The sequence below is a fragment of the Aspergillus pseudodeflectus genome (assembly GCF_044049435.1).
Source record: "Aspergillus pseudodeflectus strain CBS 756.74 chromosome Unknown BJX68scaffold_67, whole genome shotgun sequence".
Classification (NCBI taxonomy): domain Eukaryota; kingdom Fungi; phylum Ascomycota; class Eurotiomycetes; order Eurotiales; family Aspergillaceae; genus Aspergillus; species Aspergillus pseudodeflectus.
In genome coordinates, this window is record NW_027263843.1 from 50,330 (window position 1) to 71,819 (window position 21,490).

The following is a 21,490-nucleotide window of genomic DNA, read 5'->3' on the forward strand; positions in this document are numbered from 1 at the left end:
ACTTCTTCATCACTTCAAGTGGCATTGGGCAGGCCGCAATACACAGCCATGGAGAGCACAAGAGTATTTGTCTCTGGCCTTCCGCCTACCTTAACCAATGATCAGCTCAAGAAACACTTTGCGACCCGCTTCCAAGTGACAGACGCCCATGTTTTGCCGAAGCGCAGGATTGGGTTTGTGGGCTTCAAAAGCTCCGAGGTTGCCCAGCAAGCTGTTTCATATTTCAACAAGACATATATGAAGATGTCTAAGATCTCTGTAGACATTGCTAAACCGGTATGTCTTGTTTTCATCGTCTCGCCTTGCTTTCTTGTCTTCCCCGTCCAGCGCTGACCAGTCAAAGTGGTCGTGTAACTGACCCATGGATGTAGATTGACGCAGAACCTGCCAATGATGCGCACAAGGCTGGCAAGAACAGTAGAACGTCTTTTCCTGCTGACGCCGCGGAAAACTCGCTCAAGCGTAAACGCGACGAGAAGCCCCAAGACCCCAAAGTACAGGAATATCTTTCCTTGTTACAACAACCCTCCAAGACCAAGACTTGGGCGAATGATGATCAACTACCTACCCCGGTTGAGACCAACTCACCTTCAGATGAACAGCCTGCCGAAGTTGATGATACCCCTCAGGAGCTGACTTACGCCCAGAGAAAGAAGGCGAAGCTGGGACAGGATGCGGGACCGACCTCACACGTGTCGGAGAATGCCGGCCATTCACCGACAGTTGATGGGGATGCGCAGCCTGAATCTGAGAAAACAGAAGAGGAACAAGCAGGGCAAGGAGAGGACCAAGTGGAAGATCAGGCTGTATCTGACTCTGACTGGCTTCGCTCAAAAACGAGTCGTCTTTTAGGGCTCCTCGATGAAGACGAACAAGTCGACTTTGCCCCACCTGCGCGGACTTCAAGTGCTGCCCCAGTCAGTGACATGGACGTTGATACTCCTGCGGAAAGTACCGAACAGCCGACGGCCAATGGTCCTGCGAAAGCAACCGAGCCTCAAGAGGTCGACACGAATATCGAAAATATTCGCATCTCCGCACGATTATTTGTTCGAAATCTTTCTTACGACACGGAAGAGTCCGATCTTGAACCTGTCTTTGCGCCTTTTGGAAAAATCGAAGAGGTAAGATTTTCCCTCTTTTGTTTGTTGTTGAGCCCCAGGTCCTTAATACACCTTGATGGTGTTCCCCGCTTGAATGATGATACCTCCTGATAGGGACATCCGATGCAAAAGCAAGTGATGTGAACAAGATGAGAGAATTTTAGTAGATGCCTCTCTTTATCTGAACAAGCAATCAATCTGCATGATTTGACTTACCGATTCGCTCTGAAAACATTCGCTAATATCGCACTGTTTTTTTTAGATTCATGTTGCCTTTGATACTCGCTTTACCAAAAGCAAAGGGTTCGCATACATTCAATATGTGGATCCAGACGCAGCTGTTGAAGCATACAAAAACCTTGATGGGAAGCATTTCCAGGGCCGTTTGTTACACATTCTACCCGCATCCCAAAAGAAGACGTACAAGCTAGATGAGCATGAGCTTTCCAAGCTACCGTTGAAGAAGCAGAAGCAGATCAAGCGAAAGCAAGACGCTTCTTCTTCAATGTTTAGCTGGAACTCGCTGTACATGAATGTGAGCGCACCTCTCTTACGGCGAGTAGAACTATGCTAAATCAAACAGGCCGACGCTGTAATGTCATCAGTGGCTGAACGAATCGGTGTTTCAAAAGCTGAACTTTTGGACCCGACCTCATCAGATGCTGCTGTCAAGCAGGCTCATGCCGAAACACACGTAATTCAAGAGACAAAAGCTTACTTCAAAGCAAATGGCGTCAATCTTGATGCGTTCAAGCAACGGGAGCGCGGGAACACAGCGATTTTGATCAAGAACTTTTCGTATGGCACGAAAGCCGACGATCTCCGCAAACTACTTGAACCTTTCGGACAGCCTTCTCGGCTATTGATGCCTCCCAGCGGTACGATAGCTATCGCAGAGTTTGCACGACCGGACGAAGCGCAGAAAGCCTTCAAAGGCCTGGCTTATCGCAAACTCGGAGACTCCATTCTCTTCCTAGAGAAGGCGCCGAAAGACCTGTTTGACGCCAACGTTTCCCCACAAAAGCCGCTCCCAGAAGCCAAGGCTGTCTCGCAAGGTTTCTCAACAGCGGATACATTTGCAGCTGATGAGCAAGCCGATGAAAACATTGTCACCGCGACGCTGTTTGTCAAGAATCTCAACTTTTCTACAACTAATCAGTCTTTGGTCGAAGCGTTCCGGCCGCTGGATGGCTTCATCTCTGCTAGAATCAAGACAAAACCTGACCCTAAGAACCCAGGCCAAACCCTCAGCATGGGCTTCGGCTTTGTCGATTTCAAGTCGAACGCTCAGGCCCAGGCTGCCTTGGCTGTCATGAATGGCTATACCCTCGATCGACACTCACTGGTTGTAAGAGCATCCCATAAAGGTATGGATGCAGCGGAGGAACGGAGACGGGAAGACACAGCAAAGAAGATTGCTGCACGAAGGACCAAGATCATCATCAAGAACTTGCCATTCCAGGCTACGAAGAAGGATATCAGGTCACTATTCGGGGCATATGGCCAGCTACGCTCTGTGCGTGTTCCTCAGAAGTTTGACAGGTCTGCTCGTGGGTTCGGTTTTGCCGATTTTGTAAGCGCTCGCGAAGCGGAGAATGCCATGGACGCGCTGAAGAACACACATTTGCTTGGCCGAAGATTAGTCTTGGAATTCGCCAACGAGGAGGCGATCGATGCTGAAGAGGAGATCAAGAGGATCGAGAAGAAGGTAGGGGAGCAGCTGGACAGGGTCAAGCTCCAGAAGCTCACGGGAGCCGGGCGGAAGAAATTCACCGTAGGGGCCCAGGACGAAGAAAGCTAGAGAGAGGAGGACAGTCCCTTCTCCCTCGGAGTCCCTCCTCCCTGTGCATAGGCATCAGAAGCAGGTTGTGCTTGTTCGCGATAGCATCCCTTGCGTCCCGGACAAAAGCAGCCAACACGTTCCCGCGAGTACATACATACGCGTCCTGCAAAGCGCCCGTCAACTCGTGCATCCGAAACTCAGATACCCTGTATCCCGTTATCTTCACCTGGGATCTCTCTCGTCAGTACGAGATTCTCCTTAACTCCTCTACAACTAGGTGCTTACACCCTGGATATCGAAATCAACATAGGGCTACAAGCTCTTCCTTCTACATTCCGGTCCCTATTTCTCGTAATACCCTTCGCATTCCATAGACCTGGCGATGGGCGAATGTTGTTGGCCGCTCTGCATTCCTCCAAGCAGTCATTGCCACAAATCTCCCATCGTCACTCATCTATACCGTCGATTGATCGACCGTGGGCGTCCGTCTTGCGCCGAGCAAAATCCCCGAACGGCCGTTGACTGGATCGTGCGCTCCGAGTGCCCCTTGCATTGGCATCCAACAAGTTTCGTCCCGCCTGATTCGCGAGAACGGAGGGGCACCTGTCTTCCTTTCCTCGTCACCTTGACTGGACGCGTGAAGCGCAGCACACAGGAGCTTCCTCCGCCTTGGGAACGCTCGACGTTGCCCTCGGGCCCTCGAGGGAGAAGACTGCTCCAAACAAGCAAACGTGACCCAACTATGCGGCTACCGGGGATACATTCACTGTACCCCTCCAGGGGGTAGCGGATTCCTCAGAGCTCTTTCGTATAAACACCATGCTGCTCGCTCCCACATTCTCTTTCCCAGGCTCTTACATTCTCCTCAAGCATCTACGTTCTTCATAGCCGTTTTGTCGACCTTCTTGCGTTCTTTGACAGGTCGTAAACATTTGGGGCAGCTCTCAAACATCTTGTCTTTGGAATTTGTTCTCATTCTTGAGAGCAAATCTTTCTGGGTCTGCTCCATGGCTACTGACTGGCAATCAGAGTGCATGGTATCTCAGAATCAAGCAGCTCTGGAGAGCGTAGGGGCCCATTCAGACCGTGCTCTGCAGAATACGTCTGGGAACGTACAGGCGTACTCTGACGGCTTTGCTCACAATGATGCTGCCGGACGCGATGACCACCTTCAGCAGTTTACTCTGAAGTACCCTCACCCTCCGGTACCAAGTCATCCACTGCCCACTGCTACCACTAGCCTGTATCATCCGCAGCTGTTGGGCCACCGGTACCAGGTCAAGAAGCTGCGACGGCTGCAGTCGAATGGCTCATCATTTGCTGGTTCTCGAAGGAACAGGAGTTACCTGAAGTCACAAAAGTATTTGGAGTATAGGGCCAGACCACGCCGGGATACTGGCAAAGATGGGGAGCCAGTGTGGTCCGACGAGCTGGAAGACGCGTTTCAACAAGGTGAGCAGCATTCTGTACCAGATACCAGAAGCTACTAACAAGCATTGCAGCCCTCGAGGCAAACCCACCTATGGGCAGGAGAAAGTGGTCCGAACGTGGAAAGTCATACGGCCGGAACGAACTGATTGCGGAATACATTCATAAGTTGACCGGCAAGCGGAGGACAAGGAAGCAAGTTTCGAGTCACTTGCAAGTTCTTGATTCGTTCCTCAAGGGTGACCCAGACTGTAAGATGCACATTGCCCTTATATAGTCCCTACCAAGCTGACGATGACTACAGGGGAAAGACTTGTTCGAGAACAACCGACAGATCGCTCCAGCAGCCAGACGCAACCGGTTGGCCCAAGATGGAGGACATCGATGGATCACTTACCTTCGAGTCACTACAGCAACCATCTCAGCGCTTCATACCCTGAACCTCTGAGGTTGATACCGCCTTATTCTACAGAGCTGCATCTACCGCATTACACTTCCACGCCCACTCACCACGACACAAACATCAATGCTGTTCAAGGGCTTAGCTTTGACATGTGGGTCAGTGCACCGCACAAGCCAGATCGAATTGACGATGCTTTCCATGTGTATACCCGACTTCAGGGGGACCAACGACAAGCGCCTATGCCCTTGGAAGAGGTTAAGAATTGGCGAACATCTTTTCCATACTTGAACACGTCGTTGTCAGACATAACCGATCCCTTGAATTGCGAGATCATTCTCCTTGAGGCGAACCTCGAGTTGATGGACGACTTTCCTCCGATGGGCTCGAGGCTAGGAATTCACTTGGAAGTCGACATTGCCAATCCAACGTCCGGAAGCGCGCCAATGATCAATCAGATGGAGAACTGGACGTGCAGCACTTACATCTACGAGGATGGCCGAAGAACAATGGAAGCATATCACAACCTCACCAAGCCTCATACAACCAAGGTCAAGCCGCCGTTCGAGTCGTCATGGTGGGCAAAGAGCTTCACGAGGCTTACACAGGACAAGCGAGAGGCTGAGAACTCCGGGCATCACCACGCTGCTGAAGAGCGTAACCGGAGGTACTTTCATACCCTGACTGCTGTGCAGGAGATCCGTGCCAGCGACCCACCGAGTCTGCGCAGGCTGCAGAACCAATACTCGGGCTCCTCAGGCGAAGAAAGCAGGAGAATGGCCATCGTTCTCTGGAAGTTCCGGCAGACACGGCCAAATGAGGTCGGCACCACCACATGGCGGAAGTTGATTACTTCTCCGGACCGGACTTTGACCAACAGCCCCAGGCCAACGAACGCGATTGACCTTCCTCCTCTTTCCTTGGAGTCAATCTTGATGAGCAAGCCCCCCCCCAGCTTGTACCAGGCGCCGCAGGCTCACGATCTATTGCAACACACTGCCCCCTCCCAACAACACTGGCCGTTGTATCAGCCTTCCCATGACCATGTTGCTAGCCTATATAACTCAGCTGGCACCTTCGATTTCCTGAACAGCATCACCAGAGCTGACGATGGCTTATCCGAAAAGACAGCGTCGGCCTCTGTGCTCGATCCCTTCCCCAACCTGCAGCAGCAGACAACCAGCCAATCCACCAGCCTCAACGTCTCCAGCGGTGGCCCCGTGATGCTCCAGATCCCTGATTTGTCTCTCCCGCATACAAGTCTTGGGACCTATGGGCTCGCTCATGAGAGCCATTATGTGCCGTCGCATCACCATGGAGGAAGCTTGCATGACACAGGCGGCGGCAATGCACTGAGTGGATATTTCGTACCCAGCAGTCAGTCGCTCGATGAAATCACCCAGAGCCATGCAGCTTGGTCTGCTCCTAGTACAACGATTCCTGGAGACACCAGCGGCAATAACTACCACCATCTTCCGTTTACATCATCTGATCATTCAGTTGCGGTATCTCGGGAATCGCACCAGAGTAACAGTTTCGAGGGGCTATTGCCGCCGGACGATTTGGTCGGTCTTGTGGGAGGGATGTCTGGGGATCCTGGTATGAACGTGGCTGGCCCCGAGCATACTACAACGTCGGCATATGAACATACTGCGGTCGAGGCTGTATAACGGAGGAGCCTTGGGGATCTACGCCTATGTTATTGAAGGCAAGCGCGACTGTAATAGTAATGATAATCATGGCTGCACAAAAGTGTATTATAATTCTTTGGTCTTCTTTTGTCTTCTTTTCTTCTCTTTCTGCCCCTCTTTTCTGAATACCAATTCCTGTACTATAATAGTGGAGCAGTGCTAATCACCTTTTCAATCCGGGACGGCCTTTTGAACATGAACACCGCTCGCTGCATTGGGAGACTTGAAACCCACGGCATCCGACTGGAAAGAATTGGGCCGAGAATTTTTTGGCAGTCTTCTTTGGCTGAATCTGTGCGCTCACAGGTGGGATATTGGTGGGCTGCATGGTCCTGAGCAAAAGCCAATTTATCCGGCGTCGAATTTAGCCGGCGGCTTTTGCTGTGTTGGTGGAACAGTGGAGTCGCGCAATACAGCCGGAATCACTGCATTTTAGCCTCCTCTTGCACTTATCCTTTTGGTGCGGAGGAGGGGCCCATGGGGGGTAAAACTGCTATGATGAAGCGTGTCCTGATTTTCTTCTTCTCTTGAGCTCTTTTTCTCTCCCTTCACTGCACTTTCTTCCTTTCTCTTCCTCTTGCGACAACAGCACCAACACCAGATTCAAGATGACTACTCCCACTATCAAGCTCAGCAGTGGCTATGACATGCCCATCGTGGGCTTTGGCCTCTGGAAGGTGAACAACGACACCTGCGCTGACCAGGTCTACGAGGCCATCAAGGCTGGATACCGTCTGTTTGACGGCGCTTGCGGTACGCAGTCCTTGCGAAGCAAAACGAAACAGAACTAACTTGTAATTCTCACAGACTACGGCAACGAAGTCGAAGCTGGACAGGGAGTCGCCCGCGCCATTAAGGAGGGCATTGTCAAGCGCGAGGACCTCTTCATTGTCTCCAAGTTGTGGAACAGCTTCCACGATGGCGACCGCGTCGAGCCCATTGCCCGCAAGCAGCTCGCCGACTGGGGCGTCGACTACTTCGACCTGTACATCGTGCACTTCCCCATTTCCCTAAAATACGTCGACCCCTCCGTGCGCTACCCGCCCAGCTGGAACTCCGAAGCCGGCAAGGTCGAGCTCGGCAACGCCACGATCCAGGAGACGTGGACTGCGATGGAGTCGCTGGTCGACAAGTCGCTCGCCCGCAGCATCGGTATCAGTAACTTCAGCGCCCAGCTGCTCATGGACCTCCTGCGCTATGCGCGCGTCCGCCCCGCGACTCTGCAGATCGAACACCACCCCTACCTCACCCAGACCCGCCTGGTTGACTATGCTCAGCGCGAGGGCATTGCCATCACCGCTTACTCTTCTTTCGGTCCCCTAAGCTTCCTCGAGCTGCAGGTCACCAAGGCTGAGAACACGCCGCCTCTGTTCGAGCACGAGACCATCAAGAGCATTGCTGCGAAGCACGGCAAGACCCCTGCCCAGGTTCTTCTGCGGTGGGCTACGCAGCGCAACATTGCTGTCATCCCCAAGAGCAACAACCCCGCGCGTCTAGCGCAAAACCTCGATGTCGTTGGCTTTGACCTCGAGTCGAGTGAGATCGAGGCTATCAGCGCTCTGGACAAGGGTCTGCGCTTCAATGATCCTCACAACGTGAGTGCTCTGATATGAACAGTTAAAAGTATATGCTAACAGACTCTAGTACGATCTGCCCGTCACCATCTTCTAAGCGGATAGAACCTGCAAATTAGATATATCAAATTCATGTTTATGACCATCAAATCTCCATCGTACAAGCCCAATCTCTTTAGATAAATAACCTCTGGAAACAACTCGATCGTCGTTGTAGTTGTAGATCATCTTTTTATAATTTGTATAGTTACTCCAAGCCAAGACATCGCGCCGCAAATCCGCGATCAGCTCCGCACAACTTTCCCTATCTTACTCCGCAACACCACACCCAGATTCGATCGCATACACTGACACAGGCAAAATGACCTTTATATCATCCCTCCGACAGCTCAAGGCCCGCTCGGTCCACATAACCACATACCCAACGCCGCGCTCCCTCATGGAAACACGAGCCGTCCTCGCGGCGCTCCAGCGATTCGGCGAGGTCGTTACATTCCGAAATCTCAAGGTACGCCTTCCACATTCTCCTTTACAGCCCACTTGTCGCGACGCTCTTTCGCACATTGAAGGTTTAGTGTCCGATGTTGTGAGATTTGAATGAGTGAGTGACTCGCTGACTGACAAACTGTCTACAGTACGACCCAACAAACTCAGCCCCCCAAAAGGAAAAACCCACAATCGCAATCTTCGACTCCGACGACGCCGCGCAAGCAGCTATATCCGCCTCGCCTTTGCAGGTCCCCATCAAGAGACACTCCCCCTCCGTCCTCTTCGCCGATCCTCATCCTGACCACTCATACTCACGCAACCACCCCGACTCACCCCCAAAACCCGATTCCCGCACCGAAGACCCCCAACACTCCCCTCCAGACCCCAAAGATTTCACCCTAAACATCTTCATGCGGCCCGCGCGGCACAACCACATAATGGCCTCGCGGCGCAACCCGTTCCACGCGTCCTTCAGCAAGCCCGACCCCAGGACGGCGATCCATAAAGATCTGATGAAAATGGGGATTGAGCCGGGGTTGCGTGCGCTGGCGGACGTACCTGCGGCGAAGAAGGAGTTTTTGCCGCTTGCGCAGAGGGATAGTGTGGCTGAGTGGGGTGAGAGGGTTGGAGCGGGGAGTTTGATGGGGTTGTTGGCGAGGGGTGCTGGTGGGAAGGATGCGGCTGTTGCTGTGCAAGGGGAAGGAAGAACTGAGAATAAAGGAGGGGAGAAGGAGGATTTGAAGAAGGATGGATGAATGTTGAGGTCGTTTGTTTGGATTGACGAGCTTGGGAGGATTGGGCCCTTGCGATGGACCTATCATCTGGGAATTGAGGTTGGAATAGGCTGCGCAGATGCTGTCTATCTGGGAGATACTACAAACAGGCATAGTTATGCCATCAGCCACCACGGCACCGAGCTGCCCACCTACCTGCTCGCTGGTAGCTTGCTAGGGCTACGGAGCACTATGCGCTTTGCGGATGAGAACTGACAGCTCTGCAGGACAGAGGTTTCGTCTACGGTTTTATCATCTCAGCCAGGGCCAGGCGGTACTGTGATTTATTGTTGGTTGCGGAGCGTCCCTACGCGCGCTCATTCCTTGTTGCATTCGGGCATTATCATAGCATTGACATCAGCATCACTAATTAGACTCTTACATACGCTATAAAGACGTTAGTATGATCTCTAAGAGTCAGCTACGAGAGAACTTACTGGCATCAATCTGCATAATATGCGGAATCGCTAATCGCACCTTATTGCGATATACCACGGGCCCCTTAGTCTGCAGCGGATTTCCTTCAAAATAGACCGTCTTCAGGTTTTCTTTATCCTTCAGCTCGCGCTCGACCTCGTCAAAGCTCGACAGTTGGTTATTTGACGCCCAGAGTTCCTCCAGGTTCTTCAGGTGGGACAAGTGCTCGAGTTTCGAGACCTGGTTATTCGAGAATTCTAGAACGCGAAGGTTGGTGTTTGATTCCAAGCCGCTGAGGTCCGTGATGGCGTTGTGGGCAACGTATAGCTCCTCCAGGTTCTTGAGCGACGAAAGACCGTTGAGAGTTGTGAGTCGATTTGACTGGATAGAAAGGATCTTGAGGTTCTGCAGCGCATCGAGGTTCTTCATCTCTGTGATTTTGTTCTTTCCAAGCCAGAGCTCCTCCAGAGCTTGCAGGGTCTCGAGGTTCTCGATTTCCTAGAGACCAGTCAGACATACCCTCCGTCTATACATTTCCATACTCACCCGAATCCTGTTAGCTCCCAGCTCGAGGTTTCTCAGCTCCGTCAGCCCCTCTACTCCTTCAATCTTCGATATCTTATTTTGTACGAAGTAAAGGTCCTTCAGCTTGACGAGGTGCGAGATGTTCTTGATGTGCTTGAGTTTGTTAAAGCTCAGATCAAGACTCGTTAGCCCAGTAAAGTCATCCAGTCCCTTTAGATGTGATATAAGGTTGTCATAAAGATCCAGCTCGGTCAACGAGGCGCCGAGGCTCGACGGTAGTTCGATTCGCGTTATTTGGTTCTGTCGAAGGCATAATCTCTGCACCACGTATTCAGTCAGCCTCACGTCACAGTATAGATGATAAATTCCTGCAAATCCGAGCGCGTACCTGAAGTTTTGTAAACCTTTCCAGTTTCAAAGCCGTTGTCGAACCTATCCGGCAGTGTACGAGATCGATATCCTAGTCTCTCGTGAGCTCTTCGACATTCCATCTAGATTGTAGCTCGGAATCGCGTGATATACCTCAACATCGACGTCCTCATCTTCGAGTAGATCTGCAACGTTCGAAAAGTCCGATTAGCACTAGATCTCCTGTCTGTTTCTGGCTCGTCTTCTCAAGACGCGGTGCCTCGGTGCTCAACCCACCCTCATCAGCATTAATTTCCTCCACAGGCGGCGCGTCCGAATCAGAGTATTCTGGATCTTCCAGAGCTTCTGGGTTTGTTATCGTAGCTCTCGGTTCGACCCGTAGCTTTCCATCCCAGCCTTTGCTGTCTTTCATGGCTGTAATCTGGTGCGAGACTCGGAGGGGTTGGTGGGGTAGGGGTGGCGATCGGGGGTGGTTCGACGATGATATCGTTGAGAAAATGATGGAATCTCGACGAATAGGAGTTCTAATACTTGGAAAGGGGCACGTCCAAGGATTTGTTGAAGGTTCTAAAAAAGAGCGCTGTAGCTCCGCAAGTGACGGAATTGAGCTTTCGGTCCCGGAAGGCGGGACGATCGTCTCGTCGAATCATGCGCATCACCTCCGCTCCCGTGGTGTGATTTGGTTCAAGCTCCGCCGTTGACTACTGCTGACTCTCTGTGCAGTCGCCAAAGCAGGATGTAGAAGTTGTTCTAGGAATGATCAAGCTGTATTGCAAACGACGGACGCTTTTACTTATGTACAGCATGTGCCACCGGGGTACATATACATTGTGCAAGCAATAATTGAAAAGTCTGAAGTCTGGTTTGATGGAGGACTATGAAAAGCACCAGAAACTGTGACGTGGGTATGGAGACATGGATGCAGATGCTATTCGCTCGTGAAGTCTCCAAAATCAAGATCAAGGAGAAATAGAATTCATGGCCAACAAGATGACGGGAGGTGTGTTGCGGGGATGAGAGATCACAGAGATACAGTAGGAAAGTCAGCGAGATGGTCGAGTTGAGCGCTCTTGGGAGCGTGGGTTTTAAGCAAAAGGGTGGTAAAAGACAGTTATAAGGAGAAGACGGTCGAGGGCAAAGGGAATGTAAATCGGAGAGCGTATACATCAGATCAGCACAAATCAAGCTGATAGCCAAGACAGACGCCTGCGAAAATGCAACACAGAAGGGGATATTTCACTGGGGGATCAAAACGGAAAGATACAGAGGGGTAATGGTATCTGCTCGCTGGGAGCATGTACAGGAAAAAAACCAGCTGTTGAATGAAAATGGGAAAGATAAAGCAAGCCATCATATATAAGGTCGCGTTTCTCGCTGTTTTCGAGAGTTTCGGTTCAGAAAACAACTGCGGCCAGGCTCCAATGCATCTAGGCAGGAATAAGCATAGTAGGAAGAGGTCAACTATCCCGGGTTTGGATGGCGAGTTGAGCAACGGCGGACGTATGGAGGCAAGGTAAAGCGGGCCTTGCCATTTCCATGCGTAATAATTTACAGATATCATAGCGTGATGTCGAGGACAAGACTAACGTCTTTCACCTGCGTACCGGCGAGGTCTTCGAGGACAGGAATGAGATCGAGGAGCTCGTTGTCATGAGCGTCAGAGAACCAGCTGCTGATTGGTATCGCATGTTGCGGGTGGAATATATAGGATGTCGGGGAATTATCAATGATAATTGTATCTCTAAGGTCGCGGCCAACTTGAGAAAGATCCTAGAGCTAAGAGTCAGCGTTTCCGATCTCGAATCAGCGTGAGGTATGGGTTGCTAAGCTAACCTTTACGTAGTTGCCTTGATGGTTATAACAACTGTCTCGGAATAATCTGTGGTGCACGACGCCGTGGATGTCCAACTGATCTAGCAGAGGATCGCCGTACTGGGCATTGTTAGCGATGATCGATAAATATTCTGAGTGATTAACTTACCTTGGAGACAGAAGCTGTGAACACAACCACCTCGTACAACTCTCCAACTCGTTTCATGAATTGATCAACACCGGGCCGTTTGATCACGTAGATATTGTGATACTGGCCTTCGATTTCGACGGGTATGGTAAAGTCTGCACGTTCGAGAACCTGTAAGAGAATTTGGTCAGCCAAAAGTTACCACCATGAAACGACCGACAATATGACCTTGAAGCTACTATGGACTAGTGTCTCATCGAGATCCAAGACTAAACACTTCCGACTGCGTAGATGTGGCAGGGCTGGAGGCAATAACCATTGCTGTTGTCGATCTGATATGGACGCTTCGGGTTGCTTGCCAGTTCCTAACGGGGGTGGAGGTGGTATCCTCACTGCCTCTTCATCACGTAACGGCTGCTTAGAGTCTTCTTCCGCTGCAGTGGGTTGCGCCGGTGTTGTGGGTTCCTCTGTTTTCTGCGTCTCGATAGGATGTTCGTCTGCTGATGTAGTTTCGTCTGGCTTGTCGGACTTTGCGGTATCTGTTACTATCGTCCCAACCACGACAGGTGACTGTATATCTAGCTGAGAGGATTCGGTGTACGATTTTGATGAAGAAGGGATTTGGATAGACGTGGGTTGAACCGCCGCCGTTTTCGTTCCGTCAAGCTGCGAACTTTGTTGCGCGCTACCTGGTGCTGCGCGCTCTTCATCCAGCTGGGTTGTTGGCTGGTCGGCAACCACGGTCAAATTGGGCTTTTCGTCTCGGAAGAAGCTCGGCGCCTTCGACTCGGCAGTACTCGAATCGGCCGCATTGACATCTGCTTTCTCCGGCGTAGGCTGAGTTTGGGGGACAGACAGTCGTCGGGATGTCTTCTTTGGGGGAATGGAGCCATCTTCAGGGTCAACACTAGAAGACGAACAGCAACTCAAGAAGGCGAAAAGTTTGCGTGATGGTTTGGCCGGTTGTTCTGGTTTGGCAGAGTCGCGCACATCAGGGTTGGCGGACTTGTTCTCTTCCAAGCTAGGCTCATCTGGGATTTGATCGCGAGATCTCATGCTGCTTCCTCTACTGCGGTCCCTTCTACCCCTTAGCAGACTTCTCCGAGAGCCTCGAAGAGTGTTCTCGGATCCATCGTGAGGTCCATCCTGGGCTCTGTCCGAGGTTGATGGCCTCTCCGCTTTGAGCGACGTCCGCGATGGGAGGGATAGGAGTCGATGCTTCTTCGGAGCATCAGGGACAGACGCAGATGGGGCTTCGGGAGTTTGAATGGAGGCGGAGGGTGTTTGAGTTTGTACCGAGGGGCCAGGCTGATTCGACGGGGGAGATGTATCTGTTGTGGCGGCTCGGCCCTCAGGCGGTGATTCAGTGGCTAAAGAAGAAGCAGCATGTTAGAATTGACGCGACTAGAAGTATAGAGAGCCGGATTATTTCCGGAGATGAGAAAGACCTACCTGGCCCCGAGGAGCTTGTCGCGATAGGCATTGGCACCTCTTCCGCGCTCTTTGAAGTCGACTGGGGCGGACCAGGTTCTGGGCTTCCGCCGAGCATTGAGGGCAATTGGGAGAACACTGAGGGGACGACGGTGAAGATTGAGCGGGCTTCCGGCTGAGATATGGCAATAAGGAGTCAGAAGGCACACTCTCGATGGCCGCCAGGGTTCCGCCGAGAAGATGGCGGCTCAGAGGGCGTGGAAGGTGTTCGCCTCCTGGATCTGGAGGATGAATGGGAGGAGGCAAGCAGTCCGTCGTGAGTAGGTTGGGTTACCTAAGGCTGCTTAAGCTCTTGGCGGGAAACCACTGCACTTGTCGCAAATTGCATCCGTCGGCAATGCCCTTTTTCAAGTCCAAGCTCTGCAAGGTGGGACGAAGAGCGAGGATGAAAAACAAATCTGCAACTCGGCAAGTTTGCTTCGTTAGGCTACTCGCCGGAGTCTTCAAGGGTCAAGTCGAGAGGAATGAGACGGGATTCGACAGTGTCACGTGGTCGGGGCACCTTCGAGGGTGTTAAAGCACCAGTTCCTTGAACCTGCGATATGACTGGTGCATCTAAGGAGTGACGAGGAGGGAGTGAGATTGGGTAGGAGGACAATAATAATGCGATTGACCAGGGTTGGATTGGCGATCGGGTTTCCCATGGGCTAGGCTCGCCGAAGGGAGAAAAGCGGGCTACTCCGTAATTCCCAGGTCTTGCTTCGACTATTGAACGATGGCAAGCTTACAAGTTACAAGCGGCAACAGGTAAGACGAGCCAGTCCGAAAAGGACCAGACGAATGTTATGCGCTACTCGCCTTTGTGCCGATAGGAACGGAAGCTAAACTGACGGCTCTCAGGCCTCATACTTTCATGGACCATGGGTCCTGAAAAGGGGCAAACTGGAAATGAGGCGGGAGCTCTGGGCTTTGAGGGCGCGGAAAACGGGAAATAATCAGCTCCAAGCTCCCGACAATGCAGGGCTGAGCAATAGTAGTTAGGTGTGTGTCGAGGAGTGGCTGGGAAAAGCTGGGGTTGGCCAAATCAAATCGGCGAGTTAGCCGCCGAAGAGCAGGGAGGTGTGATATCCCAGCACAAATTGGTCTTCTTCGAGGACTGGGCTTTTATTCGACTGCTTTGATTGGGCTCAGATGGGATATTTGATTTGCAGGTAAGATACTTTGATTTTCTGGTCCGAGACGTAGTTCTGTGAAGCTCGGGGTAAGGTCATCCCGATGCCTTCGTCGGTTCAAACGAGGCTCGAGGGTGATGGCTGATGGCTGAGAGTGTCGAGGTGAAGGGACTCCTTGACCTTTGAAAATTCTCCTTGAGTGGTTTCTTCGCTAAATCAGTACCTACTAAGTACTATTGAGTACAGAAGCCTCAGTTCACAGCTAAGTCCTACTTGCGCAGAACTGGCGTTCAGTATATATTGGCTTGCTTGACTCTGATCCTTTACGCGACGCAAATGTTTTTGTCAAGGATTGTGTACAGAGCCACTCTCCTGGGGAAAGGAATTGAATTCCAGATATGTCCTCTCTGCAGCATCAAAATACAGCAGTTGTGTCAGTGATCAGAGCGCTCAAGGTCAAGTCTGGGGAACGTGCACGTGAGATGGGCGCTTTCGCCACTTCTCCACATTCGGCCCCGAGGTCTTCACATGCAAGGAACTGGTCGATGCGCTCATCGCCATAATAATAATGTGACCTGCTCTGCCGACGTCTTCGCAACATCCATCAGCGCAGACTCTCTTCTTATAGCCTCTGGTTACTTCTCGAAGCCTCGTCGTACCACGCGCTAAAGCCGCTGGATAGTTGCTCACATATGACCGCGCCTCCATGGCCATTAACGGCCTGACCTGAGACCTCCGGCTGCCGCAGGGGGAGGAATTAGGGGGAAGACGACGCGACGCATTCACCCATACGAGCATAATGGCCGCACAATCAACGCTCCGGCTCGGGCAGGATCCTCTCGTGGCGCTATACACTTACTACACCAATTTCTTCCGGGACAAGATCAAGCGATCATCCAACACCACGAAGCTTATCGCTACCCTTTCACTTATCCTCTCGATCATCGGCACCGGTTATGGAGGCTATAGCTGGATTAGGGAGACAGCTAAAGAACGTGCCCGGGGAAAGCGACTACTTCGGCGGAATTCTGGAATAAGGGGCAAGGATGGAACTCGGACGATATATGTACCTTACAAGGACTCCTTGACCTCCAAGGTCAAGATATATCCCACAAAACCCACGACTTTCGATGCACATCGGAGGCTTTTCCTAAACCCTCCCGCGTCTGCTCGCACAGGAGATGAGGACCCAGTCGGAGGGATACCGCCTCCGACAACTAAACCGGGCTTGAATCTTGCATTCCTGCACCAGTTTTTGAGTCTTGGAAGCATTATGGTGCCACGTTGGGGCAGCAAAGAGACTGGGCTATTGATGAGCCACGGTGTTTTCCTGCTGTTGCGAACATACCTGTCGCTGTTAATTGCAAGGCTAGACGGTGAGATTGTCAGGGATCTCGTCGCAGGGAAAGGACGTGCTTTCACTTGGGGCATCGTGAAATGGTGTGGCATCGGTACTCTTGCATCGTACACCAATGCTATGATTAAGTTTCTCCAGTCAAAGGTGTCAATCGCGTTCCGGACTCGTCTCACACGATATATCCATGACCTCTACCTCACAGCGGACAATAACTACTACAAGTTGATGAACCTTGATGGTAGCATTGGCCAGGGGCCGGATCAATTTATCACCCAAGATCTTACTCTGTTCTGTTCCGCCGCAGCGGCACTTTATTCGTCTATGGGGAAACCTATGGTAGATCTCTTCGTGTTCAACTATCAGCTGTATCGATCATTAGGTCCCTTGGCTCTTAGTGGAATACTCACGGGCTACTTCAGCACCGCCGTTGTTCTGCGGAAACTTTCACCACCGTTTGGAAAGCTCAAAGCTGTCGAAGGCAAAAAGGAAGGTGACTTTAGGGGCTTACATTCCAGGTTATTGGCCAACGCAGAGGAGATTTCTTTCTATGGCGGCGCCGACACGGAGCGTGTTTTTTTGACCAGAAGTTTCAAAGATCTTCAGCGCTGGATGGAAGGCATTTACAGCCTCAAGATCCGGTACAATATGCTTGAAGACGTGATCCTAAAGTACTCCTGGTCGGCATTTGGATACTTGGTCACATCTTTACCCGTCTTCCTTCCTGCATGGGGTGGTCTGGGTGGTGCCATGGAGTTGGCCGACACATCCGAAGCCACCGGTCGTGAACGGGGCCGTATGAAGGAGTTCATTACCAACAAACGACTGATGCTGTCATTGGCCGACGCTGGTGGTCGGATGATGTACAGCATCAAAGATATCTCCGAACTGGCTGGCTACACATCACGGATTTATAGCTTAATTTCCACCCTACATAGGGTACATGCAAACGCGTACTACCCACCGCCTGGAGCCGAGTCGGACCTCTTCTCCTTGGAAGACGTACAAGGCACTATCCACAACGGATTCGACGGCGTACGCCTTGAACAAGTTCCTGTTGTTGCGCCGTCTCTTTATCCTCGGGGTGGAGATGAGCTCTTGGAATCCTTGTCGTTTGTTGTACATTCTGGCGACCACCTTCTCATTTCAGGGCCTAACGGTGTGGGTAAATCTGCCATTGCGCGCATTGTGGCTGGGCTATGGCCCGTTTACCGTGGCCTTGTTAGTCGTCCGAGAGGCTTTGGGCTCGACGGCATCATGTTTCTCCCACAGCGGCCGTATCTGAGCGTAGGGACTTTACGTGACCAGGTCATTTATCCCCATACAGAAATTGACATGCGAGACGCCGGCGTGTCAGATTCGGCTCTCCAGAAGATCCTCGAAGATGCTCACCTCGGCTATCTTCCCTCCCGCGAAGGTGGATGGGACGCTCGCAAAGAATGGAAGGACGTGTTGAGCGGTGGTGAGAAGCAGCGAATGGCCATGGCGCGGATATTCTACCATGAACCCCGATATGCATTCCTTGATGAGGGAACTTCTGCCGTTTCCTCTGACGTCGAAGGACTACTCTACCAACAAGCAAAGGAGAGAGGGATTACGGTGATTACGATTTCCACGCGAGCCTCGTTGAAAAAATACCATACATACAACCTTGCTATCGGCGTTGGTTCGGATGGGGAGCAATGGGAGTTTGAAAGGATCGGCACAGCAAAGGAGAAGCTCGGTGTTGAGAAGGAGATTCAGGAAATTCGCAAACGTCTTGACAATGTCGAAGACTGGAAGAAACGCCGAGAAGAAATTGAGCACGAGCTTCAGAAGGTTTGGGTTGACAAAGGGGAGCTTGCGCCTCCCCCATATGAAGAGACATCGAGCACAACAGAGAATGAAGCGGTCGAGGTCACTGCAAGCAACGCAGAGTGATAGAGTCATATAGAAATGTGGTTGTGCAAAGATACCATTTGTCTCGAGCCTTTTTTTTTTTCAGAGTACTATATATTTGACATTACATCACTGCCCAGATCTCCCTCAATTTTTATACTTTTTTGTCTTTTGGTTGTCTTCCTCTGTAGATCACGTGATGCGTCCTTACTTGACAATCCACTCGCATTCCAGTCAATCTGCCCTCCCTAAACAAGAACAAAAACGCGCTCCGCCTCCTCTCATAATCATGGATTATGCTCTGGCATTTTGCTATCAAGGATGCTAAGACATATTTAAAAATAGGGAAAATATGTATCCTCACATCCCCAACCCCGAGAGTCGGGACACACTCAATTTCCCACCATACAACCAACACCCGCCAATGGATGCTGAGGAGGAGGATTCGGAAGATGATTCAAACCTCGTGGTAATACCAATTAATCAAACTTTTAGTGATGGTGATCCTGCACAATGGCCTACGGAGGAGCGATTCCAAAGACCAGACGATAGTTTCTATCGGCTGAAATTGGCAGATATGTGGTTGAAGGAGACTGGTGCATATGAAAATGGTAAGTAACCATTTGTCTACTAATCTTCTCCTTCTATTTACTACATTCTGTTTGAGCTGTTAAATTCTTCCACAATAAACACTTGCAGCCAAGTATTGTTTGCTCCCTAGGTAGCTACAAACAACTGCTCCCATGTTTTCTAACAGAAATTCCGTCTTAACTAATTTACTATGACTTTATTCAATGCTGACTATCTCAACGCAAGGCTTGATCTATATCCTTGATACTTTACCAGCTGGTTACGCTGTCTTTGACCGGCCACGAGGAACGAATCCAAGCATCGTGGGAACATCCAAAGTCAATGTCTCGTACCACTAGCTGACTTGCTTACTTCACAGCGTGATAGATTTCTTTACGGTCACCCAATTGGGCAGTATTTTTCTTCTATCAAAGTCTTCTTTCCACATTTCTACTATTTGATGACCGGGGGTACATCAAAATGTCCATGTGAGCTCTGCATAAAGTTAGAGAAGCGTCAGAAAGGTTCGGAAGCATGTCAATCTTTGCAACCTTAGGACCTAACAGAGGAGATCATCAGGCTCGATCATGGGCGCTCGACGCGGTAGACCACCCGGACCCTCTAGACCTGTCGGGAGGCCACCTGGGACCCCAACGGAATCGCCAATGGGAACACCGACCTTTAGGTCGTCTGGCAGGCCTCGAGGTAGGCCGCCAGGAAGACCAGCAGGGCGATCCTCTGTTTTGGGGCCTTCAAGACCTCTCGGAAGGCCCAGGGGCAGGCCCTGGCACTCAAGTGTTGACAGTGAAGGCACGCCGGACGTGTTCAAACTGGCCGTGGTGAAGCTCAAGCATACGACGACCGTGAACCAAAAAATTACTGAGATGTCAAGCATGGACTGGAGAGCCGAGAGATCAGCCATTGTGGAGTATCTAGAGGTACTGGACATGCGCCCTTCGTACCTACCTCGCCTTGGAGAACTCGTTCTTTGGGCTCCCGAATTTGATGGAGACTTGGCCTGGAATCCAAAGACACAGAGCATACAGATTTATTCTCCAGTCAAAAATCAATGGCTCAAAAGGCCCGACTGGCGTGTCGGAGTTGTTAGTCAGATTCCCACAGAAGATACGGTACTTCAGGACCTCGTGGAAACCACTGAAAAGAAATGGGGCTTGAACTACTCTGGTTTTCGCGTTGAGACCTTGCCGGATCCGAACAGCGCCGACAAGAGCTTTTCACTACATTACAGTTACGTGCCCTTGAAATGTGTCAAGCCCCTCAACGCATTTGAGCTCTTTCTTCAAGGAATTTCTCGCGAACAGCTTCACCCTTCTATTGAGAACGCCATGACTATCATGTCATCCTTTAGTTTGCTTGACAAGTATCACTTCCGCGGTACATGGCCCAATGCTTCAATATGTTGCCGAGGCATATTTATTGGAGCTGAACTCGTTGCCCTCGGGGATGCCATTCGCCTCAAACCAAAGGGCTACAAGGCAGGGAGTGAACAAAAGCCACCCGTTACGGACGTGATGGTGATTAGCGAAATTCGACTTGAGCTCATTCAGTGCGATGAAGACGTCAAATCTAAACAGCTTGCGGAAGAGTACAAGGTTCGCATATCTGGCAAAGTGTATACCCCTGACATTGAGCGGGCTCAAATATCAAACAACGGACGACCGGCTCGATCTCTCTCACCCCATGAAGTGGTGGATGTTTTCAACAATGTCGGGATGAGTGGCTACGGCGACTGGTATGAGCTATTCTCCGGGTCAACCGTGGACATCTCTCAAGACATGGTCCTCGGTCGATGTTACGAGCCGGACGCTATGAAGCTACTATTCAATTCACTATCGCTAGATTACGACTTGCAGGGAGTTGTGAGCGGAAGAGAATATTCACGAAACGCGGACCAACGAATACCAGAAGGAAAACACTGGTTCTGGGGCGATTTTCGAACACAAACACTGGCCATCGACACTCTAAACGGTGAAGATGTCGGCCACTACAGCGAAGCCCGAGACGTGAAGATGTGGCGGGCGAATCTAAAGATTCTAGATGGCACCGCCACTCAAGCGGATCTTCGAGACGCTAAGCAGCCCGGCGACCTCGGACGGCCCTCAGTGAAACCGCGCATCTCCGGGCTCGCTGAGGTAGGCAAAACGAGCAAGCTTGTTAGTGCTGGTCTCGGGGCTGTAGACACGAGCAACCCAGTGAGCTCCGTGGAGGAAGAATCCGGCAGTGCATCAGAAGAAGTGGAAGAGCGCAGATATGAAGGGGAGGCTGAGCAGGAAGAAGAAGAGGAAGGAGGAGACAACGAAGAAAGCCAAAGCAGCAACGAGCCCGAAGAGACCTTTGAAACACGCATCGAAGAGCTTCGTGGCGGCACCGAGGAAACGGAAGGAGGCGACTATGTTCCTGACAGCAGCCAGTCGAGTTTCAAACGACCGAGACAAGATGATCTTGGAGACGAGGTCGGCACGCAGAACATGCTATGGAATATCCCCAATAGATGAATGCTTAGACGGGGGGATCTATAATCCCGCAAGCTCTATAATGCAGCGGCACAGGTA

At 51.3% G+C, this 21,490-nt stretch overlaps 6 protein-coding genes across 6 annotated transcripts; 5 read left to right on the top strand and 1 right to left on the bottom strand.

The window, feature by feature from the left end:
- Positions 1 to 7: 7 nt before the first annotated feature.
- mrd1 (RNA-binding ribosome biosynthesis protein MRD1) lies at positions 8 to 3,086 on the top strand. The gene is made up of 4 exons (XM_071037335.1): positions 8 to 276; positions 372 to 1,124; positions 1,366 to 1,638; positions 1,687 to 3,086. The coding sequence occupies exons 1-4, from the start codon at positions 49 to 51 to the stop codon at positions 2,902 to 2,904; spliced, it is 2,472 nt and encodes an 823-aa protein (XP_070893923.1). The 5' UTR covers positions 8 to 48; the 3' UTR covers positions 2,905 to 3,086.
- Positions 3,087 to 3,783: 697 nt separating this feature from the next.
- Positions 3,784 to 6,699, top strand: abaA (transcription factor AbaA). The gene is made up of 3 exons (XM_071037336.1): positions 3,784 to 4,338; positions 4,389 to 4,565; positions 4,619 to 6,699. Exons 1-3 carry the CDS (start codon positions 3,894 to 3,896, stop codon positions 6,382 to 6,384), a joined length of 2,388 nt encoding a protein of 795 aa, XP_070893924.1. The 5' UTR covers positions 3,784 to 3,893; the 3' UTR covers positions 6,385 to 6,699.
- BJX68DRAFT_188458 (aldo/keto reductase) lies at positions 6,700 to 8,129 on the top strand. The gene is made up of 3 exons (XM_071037337.1): positions 6,700 to 7,158; positions 7,213 to 8,000; positions 8,050 to 8,129. The coding sequence occupies exons 1-3, from the start codon at positions 7,014 to 7,016 to the stop codon at positions 8,074 to 8,076; spliced, it is 960 nt and encodes a 319-aa protein (XP_070893925.1). The 5' UTR covers positions 6,700 to 7,013; the 3' UTR covers positions 8,077 to 8,129.
- Positions 8,130 to 8,271: 142 nt separating this feature from the next.
- Positions 8,272 to 9,632, top strand: BJX68DRAFT_188589 (uncharacterized protein). Its single transcript, XM_071037338.1, has 2 exons — positions 8,272 to 8,487; positions 8,615 to 9,632. Exons 1-2 carry the CDS (start codon positions 8,341 to 8,343, stop codon positions 9,221 to 9,223), a joined length of 756 nt encoding a protein of 251 aa, XP_070893926.1. The 5' UTR covers positions 8,272 to 8,340; the 3' UTR covers positions 9,224 to 9,632.
- A 26-nt stretch (positions 9,633 to 9,658) lies between these two features.
- BJX68DRAFT_258576 (uncharacterized protein) lies at positions 9,659 to 14,061 on the bottom strand (the record flags this gene model as incomplete). Its single annotated transcript, XM_071043544.1, has 8 exons — positions 9,659 to 10,156; positions 10,205 to 10,501; positions 10,767 to 10,973; positions 12,140 to 12,322; positions 12,386 to 12,484; positions 12,534 to 12,683; positions 12,741 to 13,882; positions 13,965 to 14,061. The coding sequence occupies 8 exons, from the start codon at positions 14,059 to 14,061 to the stop codon at positions 9,659 to 9,661; spliced, it is 2,673 nt and encodes an 890-aa protein (XP_070893927.1).
- Positions 14,062 to 15,914: 1,853 nt separating this feature from the next.
- Positions 15,915 to 21,433, top strand: pxa1 (putative peroxisomal ABC transporter (PXA1); the record flags this gene model as incomplete). Its single annotated transcript, XM_071043545.1, has 7 exons — positions 15,915 to 15,956; positions 15,999 to 16,068; positions 16,102 to 18,365; positions 18,784 to 18,958; positions 19,164 to 19,266; positions 19,427 to 19,657; positions 19,723 to 21,433. The coding sequence occupies 7 exons, from the start codon at positions 15,915 to 15,917 to the stop codon at positions 21,431 to 21,433; spliced, it is 4,596 nt and encodes a 1,531-aa protein (XP_070893928.1).
- Between the last annotated feature and the right edge of the window lie 57 nt (positions 21,434 to 21,490).